The sequence below is a fragment of the Cynara cardunculus genome (genome assembly GCF_001531365.2).
Source record: "Cynara cardunculus var. scolymus isolate 2C chromosome LG 1, CcrdV1, whole genome shotgun sequence".
Lineage (NCBI taxonomy): Eukaryota > Viridiplantae > Streptophyta > Magnoliopsida > Asterales > Asteraceae > Cynara > Cynara cardunculus.
Window position 1 is genome coordinate 536,368 of NC_037528.1, and position 18,044 is coordinate 554,411.

The 18,044-nt window shown below is 33.1% G+C and overlaps 3 protein-coding genes across 5 annotated transcripts in view; 2 read left to right on the forward strand and 1 right to left on the reverse strand.

The window, feature by feature from the left end:
- Positions 1–4,082: 4,082 nt before the first annotated feature.
- Positions 4,083–7,049, forward strand: LOC112516348 (probable receptor-like serine/threonine-protein kinase At4g34500). The gene is made up of 6 exons (XM_025123362.1): positions 4,083–4,252; positions 5,570–5,671; positions 5,753–5,875; positions 5,947–6,120; positions 6,216–6,318; positions 7,032–7,049. Exons 1-6 carry the CDS (start codon positions 4,083–4,085, stop codon positions 7,047–7,049), a joined length of 690 nt encoding a protein of 229 aa, XP_024979130.1.
- Positions 7,050–12,694: 5,645 nt separating this feature from the next.
- LOC112516359 lies at positions 12,695–14,840 on the forward strand. 2 transcript variants are annotated; one of them, XM_025123372.1, is made up of 2 exons: positions 12,695–12,908; positions 13,586–14,840. In XM_025123372.1, the coding sequence occupies exon 2, from the start codon at positions 13,987–13,989 to the stop codon at positions 14,605–14,607; it is 621 nt and encodes a 206-aa protein (XP_024979140.1). In that variant the 5' UTR covers positions 12,695–12,908; positions 13,586–13,986; the 3' UTR covers positions 14,608–14,840. The 2 variants fall into 2 exon arrangements, with proteins under 2 accessions (XP_024979140.1, XP_024979146.1); XM_025123378.1 differs by having other exon boundaries at positions 12,756–12,990.
- Positions 14,841–15,189: 349 nt separating this feature from the next.
- Positions 15,190–18,044, reverse strand: part of LOC112518974 (deSI-like protein At4g17486) — a 5,352-nt gene continuing 2,497 nt past the window's right edge. Inside the window, exons 2-4 of one of the 2 annotated variants that reach the window (XM_025126825.1) lie at positions 16,848–17,109; positions 16,068–16,135; positions 15,190–15,637 (exon numbers count right to left, since the gene is read on the reverse strand). In XM_025126825.1, the coding sequence (XP_024982593.1) occupies positions 15,350–15,637; positions 16,068–16,135; positions 16,848–17,109 (618 nt within the window). In that variant the 3' untranslated portion in view covers positions 15,190–15,349. Of the gene's footprint in view, positions 15,669–16,067; positions 16,136–16,847; positions 17,110–18,044 lie in introns of both variants that reach the window. The other variant, XM_025126815.1, reaches the window with a different exon arrangement.

Below are 18,044 nucleotides of genomic sequence, written 5' to 3' on the forward strand. Positions count from 1 at the left end.
ATTCAGATCTTCTTCAATCGAATTCGGCTGAATAAATAAATAAGCTTAACACAAAAGCAGAAAAAAGGCCAAAAATAGGTTTTGAATCTTTGGCTAGTTATCATTATAATAGATCCAATTTTTTGGTTATATTATTAAATAAAAAATAAATTATTTCGTTATTAAACTTAAATTAAATTATAATAATTTTTTTTGAATTAAATAAATTACACAACAAAATAAAAAATTTTGAATAGTTAATTTAATACTAATATCGGTATATATTTTTTCAAATTTTAAGATATCTTCAAATTTATATTTTTATTAAAAAATAAAAAATAATATCGTTTTTCTTAAAACCGTATTATCAGGGGCGGAACACAAACTTTCAAACCGTAGGGGCCGGACCTAATATATTATATATTTTAAAGGGACCAAAAATACACTGTCAAGGAAAACATTCAAGGTGGTTACAGAATATATGGTTTAGTAAAACCAGACAAATGTAACCCACTTGGGAGAACACAACAGGAAGTGAATACCTTTTCACCTGTGGCTTGTCGAACTAAGCTTGGGTCATCAGTAAAACACTCAAAGAGAAGTGAGGATACAACATGTAATCTGGGATATATTAGAGATGGTAAGCAAGTCGATGTCCCTCATAAAAGAAAATTGCGTGATTTAGATACAAAATTGAGGAAGAGAACTAAATGTCCTAGTTCAGATTCTTGTGAGTTAAAAGAGGCTACAAAGAAGGAATTGTTCCAAAAATGGCCAGGTCATCTAGTTCCAAATACAGTTGCTTTGTTAACAAATTCTGGACTTTCGTGTTTTGGGACAAATATACTTGGTTTAACTTAAGAAGCAACTGACATTTAAATGCAGAACAAAACACTGAAAGAGAAAACTACAAAACATCTGATACAGGCATGAGTTCTATTTATAAGAAGACATGTTAAATACCTTGAACCCGGAAAAAGTGGACGAAGGGTAAATAATTAGGCCATGATTGCACCCATTGCCCATAAATATGTGATTGAAATGAAATTAACAAGTTACATCCCACAAACATAGTTATACGCTTGATAAAATAAGACTATGAAAAGAATAAAGAGACAAAGTTTTAGTGAATATGACAAGACATGGGGTGAAAGAACAAGACTTAGGGTGAAAAATAAGGTGCTATAGAGGCAAGAAACAGTATACATTGCCTGATCCAATTACAGTCTAAGGTCCTCTTACATCAACATTGTCTCCACTGCAACCCCTGGCCCCCTTTCTTGCCAATAAGCCAAAGAATGAAAGAAACACAGCCAAGTTGCAATTGCAAGACAGCAAGTCAGCAAAGCAACAATTCAACAAATCAGTAAATAAATCACCACATTAACTCATTAAGTCATACATTCAGACCTAATATTAATAATCACCTAAATCAGTAAATCACCACATTAAGTCATAAATTTAGACCTAATATTCAACAAATAGGCTGTTGGGTTTTTATTTCAAAAGAAAAGGAAAAGATGCAGCAGTGAGCAGTAAACAGTTGCAGCAGAACTTACCGAGTTGGAGTTACCTCTCCGTGCCTCCGTCACCCGCCGACCGCCGAGACAGGCAGACCGCAGACGGCAGACAGCCGACGCCGAGTGCCACCTCCTCCTGCTGGTTCCCTCTGCGCTACTCCGCTTCCGTCGCTCTCACACGCACAGACGCACAGTCGGCCAGTCCAGTCGCTCTTCTCGCTCGGCCTCGTCGCTATGGAGATTGGAGGGGGAATGGAGGGAGGGGCCGGTTGAAATTTTTTTGTATTTTACAATAGCATAGAGAAACTACTAAGCCTACTTACAAAAAAAATCACAGGGGCCAGGGCCCCTATAGGCCCATTAGGCGGTCCGCCCCTGCGTATTATAACATTGACATGGGATAAAATAAAACGAAACATTAAAATCGAGATGTATCTCGGTATATTGCGCTAGTATCCTTCTAGTATATATATACACATACACACATACAAGGGACTTTTTTGAAATTGGTGAAATTGTGATGATTTTAAGAATTTGTATATTATATGTTATGTCGTATTAATTTTTTCATTTATGATTTAGAATATTGGTTGATATATATTTCTTTCACAGTATGATTTTTTTTTGACGCGTTTATGATACAAAAAGTACACGTAAAAAAGTTTCACATTATCAGTCAAATACATATAAAACAAGATAACAAATATATATTGATCAATAAACTATATATAATACTTAAGTGTTTTAATAGAGCAATTAATGCATTTACCCAATTTAATATCGTATAAGAAACAATGTATAAAATAAATTTTAATGAGAACATTGTATAAATGTAAAGACTTGTAAAACAATATGAAAGCGTTGTTCATAAAGACTTGCTTCTTATAATATTCTCAAGCTCCATAGTCAAAGATTATTATCAAAGAACTATTAATTGTCGATAGTCCAGTAATATAATTATAGATTACATAGATAAAATTAATAGTTTCACAGGTATTAACGGTCTCAAGTAGCCAAATCAACGTAACTCATATAGTACTTAAATGACAAAAATGCAAAGATGCGTCACATGCTTTCGTAAAACAACTTTATCAGTCAGAGGTGCACACTGACCAGGTCTTAAAAAGTCCGGTCCTTTTATTGAAGAAAATACCGGGCAAGGCCTTAACCGGTCATTAACCAAAAAATTAGATTTCATCACCGTCTTCTCCATTCAAATTTCTTATTTAAATATGGATATGAATGAGGGGGGAAGAGGGTTGTGTTTAGAGATACAAAAACCCGAAAGATGATGATAGCAATGGTCTTGATTTGAACGGGTTTAGGGTAAAGTTGTTTATGGGCGGGACGACCCGTTAGACCTGGTCCATCCGACCTGTTAGAAATATGGGCTTGAACAACTATTATCGAGAAAATGGACGGACTCGAGTTTGTTCGTTAAAATTTACAATCGGACATGAACAATGTAAAAATAAATATGAACAGTCTCGTTCAACCTGTTGATATTTTATAATTAATATTTTTTTACTATTAATTAAAATTATACTTGTATATTTTTAAAATTAAATTATTAAAGTTATAAAATGGGACTATTTGGCTAAAGAATTATGGATGTTTTTTATCAAAACTTGGGACGTTTGAAATTGACAGTAGCATGATAGAGCCATGAAAATATGAATATTAATATTATACAAAAAAAACAGGGATGAATTATTGATTTTATGAAAGTTTGAATTTTGTTTTTCATTTATTTCTCCAGTTGTTGAGATCCATGTATCACTTCAGTTACTTAAATTTTAAATTGTAATGATGTTTTTTCTTTAGTTTTGATTTCACATTTGTTAATTAATTGTTAGTAATCAAGTTTATAAATTTATAAGAGATACACGTTTTAGGCTCGTTAGCCCGTGAGCAAGCCCAACCCGTTTATAAGATGAACAATAAGTTAGGTTTAAGTTTATAATATTAGACCCGTTGACAAAAAAAAAATAAGTTAGGTCCTGTTCGGAATCTGCAAATGATCACCTCTAGTTTAGGGGTAGGGATGAAATTGAACGGGTTTAGGGATATGGATTTGGTTCAACGTGCTCAGAGATATACATTGACAGATGATAGCAATTGAAGAAAAAAAATAAGCTAATGGATACTCCTGTTTTTCCGTCACTCATGGCGGTGAAGTTTGTTACGCCTTTCAGGACTTGAAATTAAAGAGTCAACACCAACACAATCATTGGCCTGACTCTCAAATTCCAGATGATCTTGTAAACCCTAATTTCACAAATGTCGATTCATGTATCATCGTTTACTCACCATCTCTCAGATCCAACACGATTCTTCGGCCTCAGAATTTGGATGACAGTCGTAATCTGCGTCGTGTTACTAATCGTCACTCTCTTCTTCGTCTCTCTCTGCTCCTCGTCCTGTCGCCGGCGGCGGCGGAGGAGGAAAAATTCCGATAAAAATTACTGTTTAGGCTCCCGCCGGATGATGGACAGAAGATTGCTGCCACAAAAGGAACCTGAACATCATGCGGTTTACTCCGATCAGAGCCATTGTTCTAGAAGCAAATTCCACCTGGTAGATATGCCGCCGGCGGTGATTGGTGGTGCAGGGCGGTGCAAACAGTATAGTGCAAACGAAATTCAGTTAGCAACCGACGGTTTTAGCCATGGGAATATGATTGGAAGTGTAGAGCATCGAGTGGTTTATCGAGGGGATGAAAGGGTTGCCGTGCATGTATTAATAAACACGAGGTTTGGATTTTCTTCATTTATTTTCTTTTATTTTTTTAATTAAAATTAAAGCGGGAACAAATTTACTCAAATACACAACATGTTAAAGTTTGCATTATATGCTAAACTTGACTGTCGAGTCAACTTTGAAATGCCACCCTACATGTCAGCAGCGGACTCGTATTGAATAATACGGTGGCCGCAGGTGTCACCGTATCATGGTTTTGTCCTAAGCGGGAAATTTACGTTTTTGAATGATATCATCGTATTGTTTTGTTGGGTGTTATTATATAGTTTTTAAAATTGAAATGTTGATCCAATACTTTAAATCTTTAATAGTTAAGATTGTAAATGCTCACGTCTTTGTACAAAAAACCCATGTTCGAGTGCCACTGCTCTCAAATTTGTTTTCTCAGTTCAAATATTTATGTTTTTATATACCTCGTCTTTTTTAAAGTAAAAGGATATTTGCGCAATGCAGCGAGATATATCTTGATTTGAATATTTTATTTGAATATTTATCTCAGTCGAAGTTATATCATGGTCTTATGTGATTTTGAAAAGAAAAAAAAAACGATTATTTTTTATTTTAGAATAAAATATAAACTTGAAGATATCATAAAAATTTGACAAAAATATATCGATATTAGTATCAGATTAACTATTTAAAATTCCTATCTTTTGTGTAATTTTTTAATTCAATTTTTTGAATAATAATTTAATTTAGGTTCAATAATGAAGCAATTTATATTTGGTTTAATAATATAATTTTCTTATAAAAATAATAATTAATTATTTTGCTAGAACTCGATAATTATCCTAATTATATTTTAGATTTTTTAATTTTAAAATAAAATGTTTATCCTCTATTTGATTATGTTTATCTGCAGTTAGTTACACAAATTCAAACATGGAGCTTTAATTAATTGTACTTATGCACAATTTACTTATAATTTTGAATTTTAAGTAATATGCATTAATATACAATACTTCATGCATAAAAAATGGTTTTTAAGAGTTTTTATCAAATGCTTTATAATATAATATATATATATATATATATATATATATATCGGACTTGAACATGAGTCTAAACTATGCAAATATAAGAAACCAACCAATAGATTTATACTGATATTGTTAGGAAAAAAAAATCATAGTCAAATTATGTCATCAAGTTAACTCCACCTCTCCTATATATGGTTTTGATGGGTCGATGTTACTACTAATAAATTTTCTAATAAAAAAAGTATATTAAATTACCAGTTGATTTATATTTTTTAATTTCCAAATATTGTAACTTTTTTATTTTTAACATATGATTGTTTGTTTTATTAGTCGTACGATTAAGGAATTTATGGAAGATGTGGAGGCCATTTGGGGAATTAGACACAACAACTTGGTGAAATTGATTGGAAGTTCCATTGATAGAAGTAAAAGGTACAATAGTAGTTTATATATGGTTTTAATTAAGTTTATTAAACGACAAAAAATGGTTATTTACTGTATCTTTAATTTTAGTACGTTGATATACGAATACGTCGACAATGGCAACCTGCATCAATGGCTTCATCAATGTGCGGCAAGAACCAGTCCTTTAACTTGGGACATTCGAATGGGCATTATACTCGGAATCACGAAAGGGTACGTGTTCTTCTTTATAACATCGTTAAGTGGTACTGAATTTTATCTTGATTACTGTTGCTACATTGCAGATTGGCCTACCTACATGAGGATAGTGAACCCAAAGTCGTACATCAACGTTTGAAGTCCAGTAGTATACTTCTTGACCATCAGTGGAATCCTAAGATATCAGATATCGGTATCACCAAGCTCCTAGGTCTCGAACAGAATCTATTTGTATCTCGTAACGTTATTGGAATGTCGGGGTGAGTTCATTCCCCTTCAGATTTCATTCCGTCATGTTTTGATATGATATTTTTGTTCGCAAACGTGTTTTAAGATTGCTATTCAACTTTTGCAGTTATCTTGATCCAGAATACGTTTCCACTCACAATTTTAGTGAGAAGAGTGACGTTTATAGCTACGGGGTTCTTGTAATGGAGATTATATCAGGAAGAACCCCTGTAATATATGCTGAATTAAATAAAAAGGTTGGGTTATTTTAATATTATTATTATTTTCAAAATTTTCACAAATATATATATATATATATATATATATATATATATATATGGTCGATGATGGATCTTGTAATTATAGGAATATTTGGTAGATTGGCTGAAACTGATGGTTAGCAATCAACGATTTGATGATATAGTGGATGACAGACTACAAGAACCACCATCGATAAAAGAACTCAAGAGAATCATATTGATTGCTCTTCGATGTGTGGATCCGGTCATCGAAAACAGACCTACTATGGGAGAAGTTATTCACATGCTCGAACCACGAGACTTACTTCTGGATGACGTAAGCAACATTTTCTTTTTTTTCTATTACTAGCGGTAATTTTCTTGAAGCATAATATATATATATATATATATATATATATATATATATATAATGGGTTGGGTTCACGTGAGACCAAGGTTTTTCGTGAAACCTGTAAGACCAATTTATGTTCATTGATCAACTTTATAAGCTAATGGTCTAAAGTTGCACGGTGACAATTTTGTGATTATTGAGAAGTCTCATGGCGTTTATGAATGTTCAGATTGTCATATTGTAGATCTAATCCAAGGATTGAGAATTGGTCTTACGGGTCTCACGAAAAACCTTTGGTCTTACATGATCGCAAGTCTATATATAATACTTACATTATTGTATATTTATGCAGGATTATGTTATGGTCTGATAGACGACCTCCCACATTGTGGATTTCATTAAGGTATTAAAAATGTCATAATTAAACTCATAACCTTCAAGTTTCACCATCTTTGTTTTTACTAATTTCTATTTATATAAGACGGATTTGTGAGAAATGGTTGCAACTTTGCTACGGTGATTTAAATTTTATAGTTTATTAGGTATTATTTAGTGATTCAACAAGACTGTAGGCTTATGTTGACGAGCATAACAATTCAAACGGGGTTTTATTTTCATTTAATATATGTTGTTGTTCTAAGTCGGGATTTTCATCTCTTTAGAATTAGAACAGTCTGTATGGACGATGTAATGGAAACTAGATAAAGAAAATACATCATGATGATATCCACTTCCCAAAACGATTAAAAGATTCCCACACAAACACATCATGCTCTAATTCATCAAGAAACTGCATTGTACTGCACTGATTCCTCTTTGATCGGTTTGGTAAACATGAGAACCGAAGAGAGAAAGTGAAACGGTATGTGATAGAAGGTTTTGTTGGCAATCTTGGGTGAATACGAGAGACGGTGATAGTAATGGGTAATGGTAAAAGTAACACTCTATTAGATAAAAATAGTTTGAATCTAAGACCCGATGTGCTCTTTTTTGGGCCAATAAGGACGTGTCCTTTTACGACCAATTAAGACCAAGTTCTTAGTACATTTTTAATCTTTTTATGACCAATTAAGACCCGGTTCTTGTACATTTTTAATCATCGTATATATCTTATTCATATTAGAAGTGTACTCGCGTAATGCAGCAAGATACATCTCGATTTTAATGTTCTATTTTATTCTGTCGATGTTACAATACGATTTTATGTGTTCTTAAGAAAAACAATAATGATTTTGTTTTTTGAATAAAATATAAATTTGAAAAAAAAAATATCAATGTTAATATCAAATCAATTATTTAAAAGTTCTTATTTTTTTATGTAATTTTTTTATTATAATTTAATTTAAGTTTAATAATGAAATAATTTATTTTTGGTTTACTAATATAACATTTTATAAATATAATAATTAAGTATTCTGTTGGAACTCGATGATTATCTTAATTATATTTTAAATTTTTTATATTTAAAATGAGATGTTTATCCTATATTTGATTATGTTTATCTGCAGTTAGTTGCATGAATTCAGATATGGAGCTTTAATAAGTTGTATTTACGCACAATCTACTTGTAATTTTGAGTTTTAAGTAACATGCATTAATAAACAGTACTTTATGCATAAAAAGTGATTTTTAAGAGTTTTTTTCAAATGCTTTATGATATAGCATAGATTAAATCATCATATTTAAATATTTATTAATTAAAAAAGCAAACTAACGTTACTTTTAGGGCTGTAAACGAACACAAACGGAGACTTATTCATGTTCGTTCGTTTAACTTAACCGAACAAACGAACGAACACGAAAGGTAAAGAACGAAAATCTTTGTGTTCGTGTTCGTTCGTTTAGAAATCAAGTGTGTTCGTGTTCGTTTATGTTCGTTCATTAACAGTACGAACGTAAATAAACGAACATAAACGAACGGGTTAAACGAACATAAATAAATATTATTTGAATTCAAAGTAAATAAATAAAAGATTATATATTAAATTTAATATATAAACGAACGAATATAAACGAACGGTAAGTGAACGAACGTTCACAAACATAAATGAATAAACGATACTTTTGTTCATGTTCGTTCGTTTAACTAAACGAACAAAATAAACTTGTTCATTTATTAAATAAACGAACTTTTCGTCGAACGGTTCGCTGAACGTTTGGTTCGTTTACGGTCCTAGTTACTTTTCTTTTATTTCATCTCGTTATTCCAAACCCAACAACAGATTTCTTTGCGAGCTAAACCTATTGGGCCAGTAATTTAATGGGCTTCATGGACCCTTTTGGAATTTGGATAAAAACGTGTTTAAAGCTTGTTGAATGATTAAGTTGTCAAAATGATTAAGTGATTTTTACGATATCGTGGAAAATGAAATATGGTTGTTGATAATTGTTCATAATGAAATTAAGGCGCTGAATGATTTAGTGTGACTCAAGATACAAAATTATTCAGATGGTTTTAAAACCACTAATAGACAGGTTTTTTTTGTCAAACAAAATTCACCTCTTAACGATTCAAATATTGCATCTTAATAGAACTTTTAAGAGGTAAACAAATAGCCCCAAAATCGGACTATAAATGAAACATGTGTTGATTTTATATGCGAGTAATATCCAAATAAAGAAATCGTGATACATATAATATTTTGGAACACAATACATGTAATTAGATTATAATATTTATTAAATAACACTTGTTTTGATGGAAATAAATGATTAGGTTAATGTGAAAATAATTTATGGTGAGAAGCGTAAAAAAAGAATTCCCTTCTAAAGCGTAATTGATGGTGTGCATAAGATTAAAACTGATCAAGGGTTCAGATATTTTCTTACGCTTCTTACCATAATTTTTCTTCTCACACGATTCTTCGCCTAGAAACAAAATTTGTAATACAGATAATATTGTATGCATAGATGAAAGATCGTGTGAAAACAATAGTTTAGATGAGAAATGTAAGAAGGGATTTTCCACTCTTGATCACTTTTAATCACATTCTTACTCATGAATTGCATTTTAGAAGATAATTGATCTGGTGCATCTTATTATCTTCTCATCGTAACTTTCTTTCTTACCAGAACCCAACCCAACCCTATATATATATATATATATATATATATATATATATATGAGCGTTCAAATAAAAACCGGCCTCATTTGTGTAAACCGTGTAAACCAATCTCATCCATCCAATTTCTTGATCAATGGCCAAAATTAGTTTACTTTATTTTAGGAAATTAAATAAAAATATATATTAAAATTTTATTTTATTTCAACAGTAAGGGCATAAATGGTAAACAAAATTTAATATTTGGTAACATCCTACTCGATCTTTCATTAATCTTTTTTCATGCAAATTTATTTTCTTTTAAGATTAGTTTACTTTCATGAATCTTTTTTCATGCAAAATTATTTTATTTCTTTCGTTCCTGGTTTGATGCATTAATTCCTTTAAGCCTTGCAATCTTAAAGATTCTAAAACATATTACAATCTTCAAAATTCTGGAGCAGTTTCTTCATGTACCCGTTTCATCATTCAATTATTTCATGACGAACCAAATACATTATGCAACCGTTTCACTAGTCATGCTCAAAAACGCCATGAACCAGTTTCACTTTCATGAAACCTATTTCATGTACAGTAATTTTCTTATTTCACCACTGATTTGATGGATTCATTTCTGTAAGCCTTACAATCTTCAAGATTCTGGAGCTGGTTACAATCTTCAAGATTCTGTAGCAGATTAAAATCATTTCCCCGTTTCATCATGCACTTAGTTCATGACGCATCAAATACAAAATRYACCGGTTTCATTTTCCTCTTCACCAACTAAATGGATCAACTACACAATCAATGCAACGGATTCACCATGAAAATGTTTCGGTTCACATAATTTATTTGCAACATGAACCAGTTTCACGTTCATGAAACCAGTTTCACGTTCATGAAACCTGTTTCATTTCTGGATTTTTTTTTTGTTCATCTACGATTTGATGATTTCATTATACACTTCGATTGTTTCATCAAGATCCGTTTGCTGATTCTTAAAGATTACAATATATGAAATTCAAAATTTTAATATTATAATATAATTAAATATTTAAATGTTACCATTTATACAATTTCHTTTATTACGTTTCCTTAATTAAGATTTATTAATAACTTCCATATTTAATAGAAAATATTGTAAATGACTGAAATACTCTTATTGATTAATTTTAATTAGAAAAAAATGGAATTTTTCTATTGGTCGAAATTTGGTTTACACGGTTTCTTAGAAATGCACGGTTTTCATTTGAACGTGCCCCTATATATATATATATATATATATATATATATATATATATATATATACACATTAAAAAATGTATTGTATATGTAAAGTATGTATTATAATTACACTTATTTAAATATTTATTTGACATTCTCTATTAAATTTATTATATAACTAAAAGAACTCGTATATTTTAAGAATAAGTTAACATCTGAGCTATTCAAATATCTAACGTGGATGGGGTCCCACTAATAAGGGAATGAGACTCTTGCATTTGTTGAAGTAGTGTCATGGTCAAATGGGTTTCATAAGGTGATCTTTGAATCCGACCCCAAACAAGTAATAATGCTTCAGGGAACGATCTTTTTGAAGTTGTAGACGTTATCTCGAGATGTACCTTTCGGCTTCAAAAGAATTATTTCTTAATCAGTCGTGTCAGACGACAAAATAATAAAGTTTCCTACATGTTGGCGTAGAAATCTCGTTCCTCTTCTTGTCCCGCTGTTTATTATGATACGCCAAATTTCCTTACTTCTTTTATGAACATTGTGTGCCCAATTAACGGTCATTAATAAAATTTAACATCATTCAAGTTCAAAAAAAATATCTGACGTTTACAGTACTCTTACCAACAGGGTTGTCCCAATCTTTTTGTAAACCCTGTTACATATGTACTAAAACTATAGATCTATGAAACGAGTAATAAATAAAATAAAATATAAAATTTCATATCATATTACAAGATCTTACAAATTAAAACAACAAAAGTGTTTAAAATGAAAAAAGTGAAAAAGAAACTAGACAGATTTTTATTGTGGTGGGTTCACTTGTTGCGTTATATAAATTCATACCCAATAATTTTGAAGGCATTATTCAAAAACCAAGACTTAACATGTTAATGGATGGCCTGCTTACGAAAAACTATCCAACCATATCTCTTTTTTTTTTCCCAGTTAATTATAGTGTACGGACGAGCTTGTACGCACCTTGACTAATGGGCCCTAGAAAAGAGCCAGAAAGACCTTACAGGACGAGAAGCAACAACTTTCCTCAAAAACCCAAGCATTATTACAGTTAAGGGGTTGTTTGTTTACCTGTTAATAGTTCTATTAAGAGGCAGTCTTTGAATCGTTAGGAGGTGAATCTTATTTGACAAAAAAAATATATCTCTTAATGGTTCTAAAATCTTACTTAATGGTTTTGTATCTTAGGCCTCATTTAACCATTCAACACCCTAATTTTATTGTACATAATTACTAAACAATTATATTTCATTTTGCATCAAACATTAAACAACTGACAAACAGTTCCTAAAGTTAAACCCAGAAAGCTAACCATTTTTTAACTTTCTACTATAGTTTATTCTAGTGATTTTTGGTATATGCCCCCACCAATCAAGAAACCAAAAAAAGTATTTCCAAAAAAAAAACCAAAAAATGGTCTTTCGAAATCAAAAAAAAAAAAAAACCGAAAAATTCCTTCTAAATCGACATAAAAACTTAAAAATCTCTCGAAATCAACAAAAACATTATAAAAATTCTTTTGAAAATTTGAAATTAGGTTAAAAATACATCAAATGGATTTTTATCTATCGTAAAGTTATCCTACACTAAGAATCTGTAATGCAATCAAAGCCGTTCATTTTACACACATCCAACGGTCATAAACACATCCATGTCATGGTTCATCTAACGGTCACAAACACATCCATGTCCGAACCCCTTTTTTGACGACGTGATCTTAACGCTTGTTTCGCTCTGTATTCTACATCCTTCTTTGTTCTTTCTACGCACCCAATTACCAATTTACCCTTTTTCATCTCCAATTTGGCGATCTTGTGATCGCGTTTATATCATCTACCTCGCTCTTTCTTTCTTCCTTCCTTCTTCTCTTGCTTAGATTTCATCTTCAGATCCAACTACCACCAATCGTAACCCCCAATTCGATATCTTCTCACAAGGTTTGACTTTCATTTTTCTTGCTTAATTCTATCTGATTTGATCATGTTGGTTTCGTGTTGAAGATTCTTGTTTCGCAATTGGGTATGACTTGCTTTTAAGTAATTTAGTTTGGGTTTTCCTTTTTGGAGTTTGTTTGTTATTGGATCGATGATTGATCTGGTAGTTGCTTTGATTTCACGGATCTTTAGTTTGATTCGTTGTGTTTGATGTATTCTGTAACGATTGATTGGAAATTTGGAATTCTAGTTTTGTTGAATAACCCTAATTTTCGCTTAGGTCAATCGATTAGTTTTTCCTTTCTGTTTGATTGAGCCTACACCGTTAACACGCTATTAGATCTTATTCAACAAGGTGTTACGGTCTGATTGCTGCAAATTACTTTAAGGAGTACGAATTTTCCCAATCTATTTCCGCTTTGTGGTGTTCTTCAATTCTTCTTGGTTTTAGATTCTAAGTTAAGAATTTCATAGGGCTTTGAAAATCGTATATTGTGAAAGATTTCAACCGATCGTTTCTTGTTCTTGAACACTAGAATTGAAGCTTTTGGATTTACAATTTATTGGTACTTATCCATTTTGAGATTCTTGCATCTGCTACTTTGTCAATTGTATGTTTCTTGTTGAGAATGATGCTATTTTCATCCTGAATTAAAGGTGTTGATTTGATTTCTTTGCAGGAGGGTTTGCCATGTGAGTTTGAAAAAGAGTAACATTTTCTTATTCGATTACTTATTTATTCAATTTGTGCTACACAAAGGCTGTGAGAAATCAAGAAGAATGTTGCGGAGTGGTGGTTTAATGGGCGCTCGACATTCTCTTAAGCTCTCTCCAGTTCTATCCGTTTGGGAATGTATTGTTCGTAAAATGAGGTATTCCTTCAGACCCGAGTGGGTGTAGGGGGCAGCGAACAATTGGGAATTGTTACGTTTAATTAGTCTTTAAGTTCGTAGTATTAGACAACAAGAGAAAGAACAAAATTAAAGACAAAAAACATAGTGATGATTTATACTGTTTAGAGATAAAAAAAGGATTTTTAGATTGAGTAATCAAGATTGTTTGTTAGTTTCTATATTAAGATATGGAGTGTAGTAAAGCACCATCTGGTGTTAGAAAAGTTAAGAAGAAGCAAGTGAAGGACGAACTGGATCGTATCAAACAAGCCGAGAAGAAAAAACGACGATTAGAGAAAGCCCTTGCTGCATCAGCCGCCATTATTTCCGAGCTGGAGAAGAAGAACCAGAAGAAGAAAGAAGAACAACAAAGGCTGGATGAAGAGTGTGCTGCCATAGCTGAGGCTGTTGCTTTGCAGGTCCTAATTGGTGAAGAATCAGATAAATCATGCATTCAAACCATGATGCAAAAAGATGAAGAATGGTATCCATGGGGGTGCTGCACTAGTAACTTTGATCTCTTCGTGGGCGACAGTCATGCTAGAACGACAGCTGCTTTTATCCCTCACCCTCATCAACTATCCGCGTATCCAAATGGAGATATGGGTCCAGTTTCGGGATCGAAATGCCAATGGAACGGGTATGGATATGGGTTGAGTGATGGTCGGAGACCGTATGTTGTGGAGAGAGGGTGGGAAGCTGCAGAGGTTTCGGAAGCTGCGTTAATGGCTGCACAGGCGGTTTCTTCGCTCCAGATTGCTGATGATGGTGTGAATGGGTTCGTTTTTAATAGAATGCTCAGAGGGTGAATACTTGTTCAAGTGGTATGTTTGATCCAAATGGTGGGTTTAATTTGTATGTATTTTACGTTACATAGATCGATCCCGGTGAATGAATCATTCTATGTGAAGTTGTATTGGAGTGAATTTGTGTTCTTTTGATCCTGTTTCTTCGAGAAGAATCATTGTTTTCTAATTCTGCTACTGGAACTGGAGTGCTGCTGTTATCAATAAGATTAACATACTCGAAAGTTGTTCAGTAATGTGGCTGTTGTTACTTATGTTGTAAATTTTCTTTAAAAGATTTTAAGTGAGGTGGTTTTCGGTGTTATTATGGTTAAAATCTGTCGGTTACTTCTCGATGCTAATCCAAATTGATGGTGTCTTAACCGATTATTGAAAACCGTAGCTAGCTATGTGATGTTGCGAAATTGACGACAGCAGAGGTGTCGAAGATTGCATGTCGGCTAGCGACAGTGATGGTGTTCTGAACCGGTCAATCAGAATCCGCCCCCACAATCAAGACCAACAAACTTTCCAATATTTTGGGCGTTTGTACCCGTTTAGAGGGTTTGTATTCTCTAATATCATTTTACAGACCTCAACACAAATGCAGCCACAGTTGAAGTATATATATGCATTTGATAAAACGGCAAGTTTTCGGTCATCCAAGAAAGGAATATCAAAATACAGTCCAAACAAACTTTGGCATGAATGGAAAGAAACAGTAACAAATCCATACATAAATACCGAAAACATAGGGTCTATAAAACTAATACACAAAGAAAGCAGTAACAAAAGTTCTACATCTCAAGTGACCGTAGGGATGCTGTTTCGTATTCTTGTCTTTGTGGCCTCTGAGGGTGCACAACTTCATCGTCTCCATTTTCAAGCGTGACACTAGTTGATGGCTTGGCTCCAGCAGCCACGAGGTTTTTAAACCAAGCAGGTTGTTGGAATCTCGGGCTGTTTCTGTTAGCATTGCCAGGGGAATCTGGAGAGACTGGGGTCGTAGAATTTGAAGCGATCCCAGAAAGAAATCGATATGCCACCTTGCTAGCTGTCACAATCTCGGTTTTCGCTTGTCTGAACTACAAATTCATTTTAGAATACACAAGTTAGGGCCTGTTTGGTAGTAGCTTAATGAGCTTAATGGGACTCGTAACTTATTTGTCCAGCTATACATGATTGTTTGATAGTGGCTTAATGATATAGAAAGTAACTTATTCAGTAAGCTTCTAGGGGGAGCTTTATGCAGAAAGCTAAGTTTTTTTTTTCCAGACTTGCCCCTCCCAATTAAAAAAAAAAACTCTTTCCATATATGGGAAAACCCTTCCAAACAAAAACTTTCCCCAATCTATATGGACAGATTAATTCACACATACAGCTTTATTCATACACGACTTAATGAAAAACCAACCAAACAGCCCCTTAGGCCACAAAGATTCAAAACTATACAAGCATAAAACACACACAGAACTGATGCTCACCCGAATAGCTGTGCTTTCTGCTATTTCTACAGCAGTGTCACCAGCATTAGCAAACCTGTTCACCCAACCTGTAAAATAGTGTTTCCGAACATGGTTAAAAGGGAATCTCCAACGGGTGAGACAAAAACCGGTACATTGCCACACCAGCTTAAAAAAACTGGTTTATACCATCGTGAGACAAAAAAAAGTACTTTTTGAAGGCCCCAGAGCCATTTTAATAAATAATTAATAGATGAATTCACCCATTCTCTTTTATTATAATTTTATAAATCATGGATTGGTTCATGAGGGTTGAAGGTTTATAAAATGTGTAGGAAATGAAATCTGATGACGATGTGGCAGAGTCATGAACTTGTAGATACTCTAAGTACAAGATGCTCCACTCCCAATATAAGGTTCTTTAAGTTCCAAATTCTAGAAGTGCATATTTGTATTTTAGTTTGCCCATATTTCTATTTTAGTTTGTCCCAAAAATAAGTGCATGCTTTCCATTCTACCCTTAATTATGAGATGGAGAAATAAATTACTCCCTTTATTATCAAGGGTAAAACCATCATTTAGTTCATTAAAAGTGTAATAAATACACTTTTCTAAAACTGTCTTTTTCATTCTGGTCGCTTATTTCGGGACGGTGGGAGTATATGCAACAATCTGAAGCAGTATATGTATAACCCGACACCGACACAAAATTATTTATAAACATATTGAAAACAACTACAAAATTCCAATCGATAGGTAATGATAAGCTGAACCATATTTGAAAGCAAGTGAAAAACCAACCTGGAAGTTTAGGGACATCAAGTCTTTCACAGAGCTCGTTGCAAAAGTGATTGCAGTTTTTTGACAGCAAGTCATAACAGTTTCCAGGCCATTCTCTGCTAAGTTCCCTCAGGATCTGGTTGACCTTGTATTTAGATAAGTCTGTTTTCCCAAGAACAATGCATTCACGATATGTGTACATTGGGTTCTTTCTGGCAGGGCAACTGAAAACTCCAGTGCCTTGCTCACAGAACCCAAAAGACCATTCATCCTCTCCATAAACCTGTCATAATAGACTAATTAAAACAAGCATGAAATACCACTAAAGATTATAGTGGACAAAGACCTTTTGAACGGTCCAATCTAAGATTAAAACTAGGGTTGTATGAAGAAATTGTATACAATGCTCAAAGATGACGAAAAAGCAACTGCATCTAAGAAAACTTGCAACATAGTACAGAAGTAAATATACATCTAAGTCATGTAAGAAAACAACAAATTTATATATATGGACATAAAGTTAAAACAAAATTCGAGATAAAACCCTAGTCAAAAAAATATATGAGCTTGTGTGGAAGCCATTTTATGGACTGGATGCAGGTTTACGTGCATTCTAGAACAGCAGGCCCTGGGAAAGAAGTTAGAAGAGGAAAGTTTTGTTTTGCTAACCCCCATCCCTGATGAGAAGAACTTTAAATGGCAGACAAACAAGAATTCCTAGGATTGGGGACCGAAAAATAAAGATGCCCAAGGATTGTCCTAGTTGTATCTCAAAATCTTTACATCATTTCTTTTTTTTTTCTTGGACAGTTTACAGACATTACTTCACATTTGCAAGGGCATAAAAATTTCTTTAATAGCAATCACAGAAGTAAATTTATGACAACCACCAATGTTAGGACCAAACTCACCACTTTTTCATTTTTGAAGACTCAAAATGTAATTACAAGGTGAGAGAACACACATTAACTCAAACGTTTTTCCAAATTGCAGCGAGTTTGATTTTAAATTTGGTGGCAGACTGGCAGCTATATGCCAATAGTTGAAACCCAATCCATATATGTTTCAGCTCATATCTACAAATGACAACTTTGCCCTTACAGGTAATATTGTCCCATGATGTGTCACTCTTATTTACACCCTCGTTCTTTAGAACATCTGTTCTCCCTTCATACACATTTCACTAGCCACCCTGGCCCCGCCGGGGGGGGGGGGGGG

Bases quoted from the DNA above. Each gene is read 5' to 3' on its own strand.
- LOC112516348 (XM_025123362.1), top strand. From the start codon at position 4,083: ATGCCGCCGGCGGTGATTGGTGGTGCAGGGCGGTGCAAACAGTATAGT. The intron at 4,253-5,569 runs GTTTGGATTTTC...TTGTTTTATTAG, and splicing joins CATGTATTAATAAACACGAG to TCGTACGATTAAGGAATTTA. The intron at 6,121-6,215 runs GTGAGTTCATTC...CAACTTTTGCAG, and splicing joins AACGTTATTGGAATGTCGGG to TTATCTTGATCCAGAATACG.
- LOC112516359 (XM_025123372.1), top strand. From the start codon at position 13,987: ATGGAGTGTAGTAAAGCACCATCTGGTGTTAGAAAAGTTAAGAAGAAG.